The following is a 10682-nucleotide window of genomic DNA, read 5'->3' as shown; positions in this document are numbered from 1 at the left end:
CCTGCTGAAATAACCTTACCACTGCTGATGAACAGTTCTGCAAGCTGCTCCTTGGAGAAACCAGCATCCACTTCAACTTTAATGATTTCACATGTGGATCCTGCAGCCATCTGCTTTTGCTGTGTTGAAAATTTATAGATTTGGTGAAATAGTGCGAACTCTATGCACTAATTTAAGGTATATGTTTGTGTTAATACCTTCATGCAGGCTGCTATCTGATATGCTATATAGTCTTGCAAACTTCCTTCTGGACCATGGAAAATGACATTACGATATTGTTCAACCTACAGACAGAAAATAAATTATTCTTGAAAGTTCAGATTTGGAGGTTTGGGTTTTTTTTTTGACCTAGATGAGACAATCAGCATCTAATAGATAAAATTCTTTGGTTTGCACTACTGGAGTTAATAATCCTTATTGTATTAGTTCCAAAATGGGCAATATTCTCATACAATATCTTGAAAATATATTGATAAATTTAGATCCTTATTTGTAAAACTACATGAAAAGGTATTTTTTCATTGTAACAATCATTAAATCTTGAAACATTCATGTAGGACGCATGAGTTTAGGAGTCACTGAATTAAAACAGATAAACCAGAATGATGTTAAAATCATCAGAGTAGATTAATTCACTGCTAACTTAAGGACTTACACTATGGACTTCATTTCCAATTCAAACGGGATCATGTTACCAATACTGCAGAATAAAAATGATTTAATCTATCTTAACTGTAAAACGGAATAAAATCATATCACTGAGCAAGATCAGTGAATGCAGCAGAAATCTGTGGCACGTAACTATTCTAACAACATGAAATACTAACCAAGGACACAGGAGAAATTACGCAGATTTAAAACTAATTCTGATTTGATTAGCAATGTTAAAACAAATGAGCTATGAAAGCTAACTCGTATTATCTAATTTTCCTTACATTTTGAGGAATTAAATAAATTGTAAGAGTTACAGGAGATACATACATAAGCTAGTAATAAAATTCAAGTCCCAAATAATTGCTTACATGAATCTTAGTCTAATTTACTTTCCCCTCAAAAAGTGAAATAAAATCATTTTAGAAAGAAGAAAGATATCCTGGAGCTTTTAATATATTTTCTTAAGCAGTTCAATTAATCAGATGGCAGCTCTTTGAAGAAGAAAGTTAACACCCTTACGTGACTAAAGTTATTGGTGTAAGATTTAGGAGGAACTTGATTTTAAAATAATGGCTTTCATCCCATTCATTTTTTAGAACCCCTGACATTCTTTCACAGAGTAGACAACTTTTTTAGTCAATAGTATTACAGAAATATTTTCATGTATAAATAGTGTGCAGAGAGAGGCTAGCCTACCACTTACCAGGCGGAGGTAATTCTGAAGTGTCTGAAGATGGATCATAGATGCGTAAGTCACGCTATTTAGGCAGCCTTCTTGAGGTCCTTTAAAAAGAGACATACAAATGACTTCTATAAATCTCTCATGTTTATAATCACATATGATGGACACATTTGCTTTTCATGCAGTATTCTAGTGATGTCCTAAAATTGTAGGCTATGCAAATTAAAATGATTTATCTGGCAACATAGATTCATGAATATACATAAGTAAAATGGATACTACTATATTAATGAAAAAGGTAGTAGGACATTTATGTGCCAGCATATTTTCTAAATGTTGTAGACCTTTTCAAATCTAGTTAAACAATTAATTGGACATGGTATTTCTGAGGATAAAGCTACACTGAAAAACAAACCCAGTAGCGAACACTTCTCATATTACATATTTCATATGGAATGTCCTTAACATTCAAACCTGAAAATTATGAATTGAAAATTACCAAACAAAACCACTGTGATATGCTCAGCTCTGTTGTTCTTCAAAAAATCCCATGGTGGCTGGGAAAAAATCTGACCTGTTGACCATGAAATGTTTCCTGTTAAAAAGAAAAAAAGAGAGAGATCTTCCCTGTATCTATACAAAGTGTCTTATGCTCAAGCATATTCACTTGCTTACAAGGAGTTCCATGCACTAAATTATGCTATTATTTGATACATGCCTCAGGATAATAATGTTTTCTGCCAATTGAGACACAAGTCTAATAGTTGGCCTATCTTTACACACAAAATAAAAGTAAAATAAGACCATTTGCCCAGGCTAATATAAACAGGATTTTTTTAGGGTGATAGATGGAGGGGGGAAGAGGATTTAAGATGAAGCACATGAATTTTCAGAGTCCTATGCAACTATTACTCCTACTACCACCTTTTGGCTAATTTCTTATTATTTTAAAGATTTGTCTGTTTTACCTTGATAAATGAAATTAAATAAAACATGAGTAATTTCGTTCTGGAATTACAGTCTGGATTTAGTGTACATTCTGGATGTACTGTAAAGATGTAGTGTGGGCTTTGCTTTGAATTGCTTTGTTTCACGTGTAATACAGATCTCTTTTCTGGACTACTAAATTGAGTAAAGGACTAGTTAACATAGGGCCTCATGGTACCCAAGGTGATACTAATTGCTTAATGAATAGTATCAGACACATAACTAAAGAATGGTTTCATACCAGCACTGTTCAAAGTTTCATAGCTAGTATTGATCTTAGTCTAAGCTTTAAAACATCTAGAAATCTAAATATATTTTTATCTTATTTACAAGGTTTCACAAATTCAAGAAAACCCCCAATTTTTGTTTTTCTTATTACACCAATATTGATACCTAGTTTGACAGATAATATACTGCTTGCACTGAGGCCAATGTTCGATTCTGCAGCACTACTGAATGACTGGTCTTCTAGGCTCTTCCATCCATCAGAAGCAATTGCTTGGAAATGGTTTGTCACTGCCTGACTCACTGCCTTTGAAAAATCATCCCATGATGTCTGTTTGCAGATATTTAAAGCGCATATTGTGTTTTCTATATCAAATTCTTCTGTACCACAATGGGCTGGTTCAATGCCACTAACTGAAATCCTTACAGGTACATTAAGAGCATCTGTTGAAAAACAAAAAACCAAGAATGAGAAAAACTGTAAAATTCAATTAGAAAAAAATCCTATTATTAAAGACCAATAACATCTAATGTTGCAAAGGAAAACTACAAAATAACTCCTGCTACAGAAAAGCAAATGGTAAAGAGCAGCACAGATCACCAACATAAAATCAGAGCAGTGATGAAAACCAAACAAACAGAGGTATCCATCTCTTTTTACATTACAAAAAAATCAGTATTATGCTTAAATAACAGGAAGCAAGACAGAACTTATTTAATCTTTTATTTCCTTTTTACAGACTAATTTCTTATAAATACAGATGGCAGGTAGTCTTAATGATTCAGTTTATTGTGGTTGTGCACATTTTTATTATCAATGCAGAAAGGAATTTTCTGGCACTGGCGCATAAGTGGAAAACAGTTAGTTGAGCCAAATGTCTTTAAATAAATAGCTAAGACAGAAAATTCACTTGGAAGCGTATATTTGATTTCCTATCAGATAAATTGACAATATATTAAAAAAAGAAAGTACAAAATTCACATGCACATTCTAGGAAAAAAATTTATGTGTTTTTAAATCTTGCCTTTTGAAAAATGGAACACAACTCAACGGAAGCAGCAGTCTGGATCATTTAGATGACTAAAAGTGAAAATGAAACTATCTTCTAACTATAATGCTAAAACAATACCTTTCAGAAATTTTTAATCCCTGATATTAAAAATATGTTCATCGCACAAAAAGTTATCAGCTTATTATGAAATCTTGCAACATGCGTTTTGCTTTTGAGTTCAGAAGCCAAGTCTTCTGCTGATACAAACGAATGAAGCATTTGTGATGTCAGAAAAGCTCTGATTTAAACCCACTAGCCTACCATAGGGAAAAGATTACCCAAAGGCACCCTTTTGGATGTGGGATTTGTGAGGAATGTATCAAAGGCTTGTCCTTCTGAAAGCTGGATCTCAGGGAAACGAGCAATGGCTATAGGAAATACATTGACCTCTTTACAAGGAAACAGGCCCCTAGGACAGAGGAGCAGTGTATGCCTAAATTTCACTGTATGGGTCCTCTATGGCATGGTTAGCAATCTTGGTCCCCTGTCTTTCAGAATTATTGGAACACATTCTCCTGTCCTACATGCATGTAATTCCTTACAATGGAAACCTTACTGGACTGTGAGGAAGGCAGAGGATGGTACATACACAGTTACCCAAAATTCAGGCTTGGCTTATTCAGGAGTATACCCAGATAAAAGTGGTGTTTCCAAGCTTCCACACATCAAATCTTCTTGGGGCAAAACAGCTAATTATGGTGGCACTGATGTTAACTACAGGCTTAACAAATGAGAGAGAAGAGAAACTGAGTCCAGAGGTTCTGACCTGATAAAAGCAGTTGGATTCATGATAAGCCTGACCAGAGCAACAGGGTACTAAGGCTGATGAAAATAATACCAGCATCAATTTAACAGGCTATAGCTTCAAACATCAGAAATTGACTTCAGTCTGATAAAGAAATAGACCACAAAGGCGTTTCTAATAGAAAGTGAGTTGTGTTCCCCTCTACACCTACAATAAAATGGTAAGAAATTCGATATTATAATAGCTGAAGAGGAAAAGCAGAAGCAGCACACAGAAAACTTCCTTAATTTGTCTATAATCAGTGTACTTGACTACCCACAGCCCTGTAACACAAACACAAAAAAAGTGAATAAATGCAAAGCATACAAATCTACAAAGACAAGACTTTTGATTATACAGAGCAAACATGAAACTTACGTGTGGATGGACTAAATGCTAACTCAAGAAATACAGAGGTCAGCCTGCTCTGCTGAATTTTGAGAAAACTTACAGAGAAGGAAGACAGTGACAGGTTCCAACAGAAGAACAGTCTTCTGAAAGAAGTTATTGATGTTGGAAAAAGGACATGGTTTGATGTTGTCCCCAAGACCTTTTTTGAAGAATAGAACAAAGAATCCCCTCAACAATAAACAAGTGACAAATAAAAACTATGCTTTAAGAAGAAATTCAGATGCAAGTAGATGACTGTTTTAACCTGAGGAAATTTGACAGCTATCTGCCACTAAGTGTTTTTTTCTGCAAGAATTTGAAGAAAAAATAAGAAGAGGATAACGGTTTTGGAAAAAGTAGTTACTAATATTAAATTCAGAAATTTTAGAGATTATGGATGTTTGCACATGTATAATATATACCATCTTTTCAAATGGTTTAAAAACAAGGAGATAAGTCATTTAGTAACCTCCAACAGAATTTTATCATATGCCTTTTCGTAATTTGGAGAATAGAAACTTGCCAGGTTAAGAAAACTTAATTTTGTGGTGCCAAAAAAGTGACAACCTACCCTTTTCAAATTTCTCTTTTTTGTCCCACAAGCTCTTTACTAAGAACATTTTTATGTTGTGCTGATAGCATTTACTTACTTAAGTTTTCTAGGAGATGTTTGCAATCATCAGTAGCAACATCATGCAATGTTCGATTACACTTATCTTTTCTCTCAGCCTCTAGTCCACCATGGCTGCAAAGGATTTCTAGACAGTTCTGCAAAGGTAAGAACTGTATTACTGACTTGTCCATTTGCTGCATTTGAGTTCTACCAATATGCAGTTAGACTCCTAATTGAAATTCTTACACATGCATTTCCAAAGATAGACAGCAGTGGAGTTTCTGAGTGTCCAGATGTTTCTCATAGACTTGAAAACCAGAAGTAAAAACATTTTAAGGCAGCAGACTTGAAAGTCTCAAATAAAGATTTTGAAAAAGCAGAACATACACAGCCAGGCTTCTACAGTCTCCAAACATCATGTGCTAACCAGTTCAATTGAGAAGTTCTTTAACACCTGGCCACTAGTTCAGGTATTCACATAAAGAAATAAAAGCCCAACTATGCATATTATTTTGAACATCTTTGCCTCAATATTCAAGCAACACTAAAAAGCAATTCTAAAGCTTAATGCAGACTAATTAATGAATCTGGTTAGATGGTAATCCATGAAACCAGTTTTCACTTTGTGATTCACCAAATAGGAGTTTCCATCATGCCTGACATCTGAGTGGGATACTGCAAAAGAAAACCAATCATTTTTAAATCACTTTGCAAGCCTCTTCTTTGGCAGGTAAACCTTCTGTTAAAGTCGAACACTTTGTGCATGCCAACAACATGATGCCCTCTTAAAATTCAAAGACTCCAAAATAAGTCACATGCTCCACAAAAGCAAAAAATCATTACAATTCATTAAAAAAGAAGCTAGTAGCAGATAAATTTAGATTGGTACAATCATACTATTACATGAAGAAAACATTAATTATATAGATCCTTCCAAACTAGCTGGGGGGAAGAGGGAGGAAGTAGAGGGAAGGGGGTAAGGACAGGACATGACCCTTTCAAAACTACATTCAAATATTGATTGCTCAGAAGACAGCAATTTCTAACGATCATCCATTCAGCAACAATACAGGTGGCCTTCACGAAAGCTTTGTCATCCTCAGACATGCCTTTCAAGGACAGATATCCATATTAAAAAAGACACCATCAGAAATTATACTAGTTAATGCTTCCTGCAGGTTTGGCTACTGTTACCTATTTTGTACCTGTTCTAACAGAAAAACTTTTGTCAGTGTATCTGATACTTTGACACCTTTCACAAGCATAACAGTCATTCAAGCTATATTTTTATGTGAAGACGAAATTTTACCAGATTGCAGTTCCAGCACTTGTAAGAACTTTTTTTTAAAAAAAGAAACCACCACCAAGCAATTAGTTCACTAACTTTACCAAAAGAAAATTAATCAGGAAAAAACCAAAAAGCATATTTTCTTGCCAAGTTAGTAAGTTAACTCTGTCTCTCAAATGGGTGCAATGAATGGCAAAGACAGCAGAAGGCAGAGGACTGAACTGTGAAGTTAAAGGTGGGAAGTAGAGAGAGAAGAAAGAAGTGGGAGACAACAAAGAAATGAGGCTTATTTTCTTAGTAAAATGAGAAGTTCTGTTGGCTCTGTTGTTTATGAAATAGCAGCTAAGATGACCTAGCACAATTCATAAAGAATGGCAACTACCAGTCTCGAAAGAAAAAGGTGCAAGTGCCAGCGCTGTTTAAATGCAACTATCATGTAGTGTCATGAAAGACATGCAATGCAGATAAAGGATTAGAAAATGAAGTGGAAGTGGTAACAGTACTTGAAGATGGCTATTAACTTTCTTTAGCTTCTTAATATCCCAAACCTCTCTCAAGTCAATAAATGCATTCAAATACAATTGTAGAAAGTCTCTGCAACATCAAAATCAGGAATCTGACTGTCAGCTATATATTGCCTTCATCACTTAAGAGAATACCCTCAACCCTTAATGGAGATCTTATTAAACAAGTGATTAGGAATGTGCTCAGAAACTCAAAGCCACGATTTATTAATTAAAGGTCTATGCAAAGACTTCCATTGTCACAGCCCTGAGAGAGGACACATAGCCAAAGCCTCTTTCAGGCAGCAAATTAAATCTAGCTTCCAGGTTCCTGAGTTTTGTATTATTGCAGAAAGAATGATCATATTGCACACTATTTAGGTATTTGCAGACTATAATAACACCTTAAACTGCATCTAAATTCAGAAGAGCGGAAACTGAAATAAGAGTCTGTACCTGCCTAATATACAGTGGTAATGGAACATTGGCTCTGTATGTAATGCAAAATGTGGAGTAAGCAGTGGCTGGTTCCTAAAAACCATTATTTAATAAACCGAATCTTAAATCTGTGCCTATTTTGAATTTATCATAGTAAATTTATCAGGAAAAAAAGCAAACATAATGACAGCTATTTAATTAGGCATAATTAATAAGCTGATTTTCAAAGTCTTGGTCTATGTTTACCAAAAATTCACTCTCTTCTGTGTTTAGTACTCTCTATTTTCTCCCTTGGTTAAAGTTTCACAGTAAGATATGACTGATTGCTGTCATTAAAAAAAAACAAAATAAAAAAAATAATCCTTTAAACAGTGTTAGAAGCATAAAGTTTCTGATGTCAAATCCTTCAATTAATACTCAATTTCCAGAAATCTTCCTGTTTAGCATCAGTGAGACCTGTCATGTCATTTTCCATGTTATCATTTATCCCAACCCCCCAAAAACCTTTTCACTGCCTGCTAAAAAGGCTGCCCAGAATAATAAATTAAACCATGTATTACTGCACAAATCTGATTCTCATCTCTCTTATTCTCTCTCCTTCCCTCAGGGAAAACTGTTCATAGTTAAATCATCCCTAACTGTATCTGGAAACGATGTCCATCTTATATCTAGAAGTACATGACAGCAAATGAACTGGCATTTAGGGTGGGATTCACCTTAACTTTGAAAATATGAATCCAAGTAATCATGTTTTCTCTTTCCATTGTTGTCCCAAATAAATAGGCATTTAAATATGACAATTCACTCAATTTGACACCTAGCTTCTGGGATAAATTTTCCAGTGAGAAGTATCTCACTATCTCTGTTAAATCAAGTATGAAAATAAACTAGATAACAAACTTAGATTTGACACGTAAGTTTTAGTTCTTTAAAGATAAAAAAAAGAAGGATTTATCTTGTCTAAAGTCTATCAGGTTAATGAAACTTGTTCACACACACTGACCTTAAAGCCTTTTGATGCTGCTATGTGGGCAGCAGTCCAACCCTCTTTGTCAGCATGATTGATGAGATCTGCAGAAATAACAGGCTTTATTCTAGTGCTATAGTTGTCTTCTCTCTTGTCCAACTCAAAGTAGTCTAAATTAGGCTCTGCATCAGTGAAAGAGTTCCTATTGTTTGGCTTGCTGTAGTACATAAGGAGCTTGAGACTGTCAACATTACCAGAATCCACTGCTGCATGAATTGGTGACCAACCATCCTATGAAAGCAAAAGCAAAAAAAAGCACACTCCCACTAAACACACAGAAAAATGTTTGCAGAACTTGTATTAGCAATGAACTTGACTAGAAGGCAATGTTTGGAAATTAAAAAGACAAGCAAGAGTGACATAATAATTCTTTGGGAAAACAGCATTGCTTGTATATGTTTGGGATGGAAGAAAGAGAGGGGATAAAATGCAGCAGAAAGGAAATTTTACAGCTTTCTCCAAGAACAGTTCAAAAGACAGAGACTTCAAAATATTCAGTGGAGTCTAAGTGATATAGGACTTACATGCTGTTAATAAACTGTTCCTTTATCATGTACCAAACTAACATGATACTAGCAATAATCTGTTTCACACTGCATTAATCAACTTATCAGTCAGATATCGTCATGGTTTTGCCATCATAACTGCCTCTCATTTAAAACAAAATGCTTACTTTCCAAATAAAAAAAAAAAAAAGAGTACAAAAAATAATTCTGTGTAATAGTGGAGTAGAACATACTGTGAAGCTAATACTCTTTGTGCTGTTTCTGCACAGCATATATCCCCCTTTTATTGTCATGTTTTTATCAAGTCTTAAGAAAAACTTCAGGAAAGCACCTGAAAAAGGCAATATCTAGATGTTAATTTCGAGACAGACCTCCTCTCTTTCCTCTATAGATACATTTTTTTTGGTCACCTGTGATATATCAGACTTTACAATCCTGGCAGACAAATTTGGGGGTGGAGGTCCCCCCAAAGACAACAGTAAAGCACTCTAACATAAAAGGTGGAAGCAGAATCCATATCTCTACTTCTCCACCTCAAAAATAAGTCAAAATAGAGGAGTTCTGTTTTGCAAATTCAGTGCAAACTGCAGGTGGAATCTGAAATATGTAAAATGATATGGAAGTCACATAATTTACAAAATTTTAGAAAATACATAGCTTCAAAAACCCCAAGAAGTATGATGAAAAGAAGAGAATATTAATTTCAAATTAAGTTGTTTAGCCCAGATTTAAAAAAAACAGCCTTTAAATTAATATTTTAATGTAAATATTTCCTAGTTGTTTGCAGATATACAGTACTACACAAGGTACTTTAACTACAGACTATTTCTACTTACACTGGATTTTACTGTTCGATCTGCTCCACCTTCCAACAGTAGCTTAATACAATCATTATTTCCATTTTTACAGGCCAGGTACAAAGGTGTCTGTCCTCTTTCAGCAGCATGGTTAATATCAGCCTGATACATAATTAATAATTCTGCACACCTACAGCAAACAATAAGGTAGTAAAATGATCTTATATTTGACATCCAAAACCTCATTATAACTTACAACATTTAAATATTTTTTTAATAAAGTACCAATTTTACAGATCTACCTATGATTTTATCCATTATGTATACACAAGTATGAGGTAAAATTTTACACACAAGTACAAAAACAGAAAATCAGATTACTTTAAAACCGTAAATCTTCATAGAATACTATCTTAAGATATTTGAATCTTAAACTACTGTAGATGAATTCAAAATATTTGAACGTAAAACATTTAATTTCACAAGGCTACTAAAATCTGATGACAGCTTCTTAAGAAAAACCTTCAGCTGTTTTTTTCCTGACTATTGATATTTAAAATACTTTTAAAAAGAAAAAAAGAGAAAAAAAAAAAAAAAGGAGGACTAGGACTAGCTTTAGATACCAACAAAAGGGCCACTTGTCTAGAAGAGTAACCTGGTAGGGACAGTAAAACAGCAATGGCACTATCTACCATTCAGATCCCTGATCAGTTGATACGCTGGAGGGAAGGGATGC

At 34.4% G+C, this 10682-nt stretch overlaps 1 protein-coding gene across 1 annotated transcript in view; it reads right to left on the bottom strand.

The window, feature by feature from the left end:
* LOC104404208 (cortactin-binding protein 2-like) overlaps positions 1-10136 on the bottom strand; it is a gene marked incomplete at both ends in the record, with an annotated part of 14082 nt that extends 3946 nt beyond the window's left edge. Inside the window, 8 exons of the mRNA XM_010012589.1 lie at positions 20-119; positions 198-284; positions 1358-1437; positions 1836-1931; positions 2717-2992; positions 5425-5542; positions 8620-8874; positions 9986-10136. Coding sequence (XP_010010891.1) covers positions 20-119; positions 198-284; positions 1358-1437; positions 1836-1931; positions 2717-2992; positions 5425-5542; positions 8620-8874; positions 9986-10136 — 1163 coding nt within the window. The remainder of the gene's footprint in view (positions 1-19; positions 120-197; positions 285-1357; positions 1438-1835; positions 1932-2716; positions 2993-5424; positions 5543-8619; positions 8875-9985) is intronic.
* Positions 10137-10682: the final 546 nt, after the last annotated feature.

The sequence above is a fragment of the Nestor notabilis genome, unplaced genomic scaffold, assembly GCF_000696875.1.
Source record: "Nestor notabilis isolate BGI_N333 unplaced genomic scaffold, ASM69687v1 scaffold23770, whole genome shotgun sequence".
NCBI lineage: Eukaryota > Metazoa > Chordata > Aves > Psittaciformes > Psittacidae > Nestor > Nestor notabilis.
Note: the sequence above shows the minus strand (reverse complement) of the source record. Positions and strands in the feature narration are given on the sequence as shown.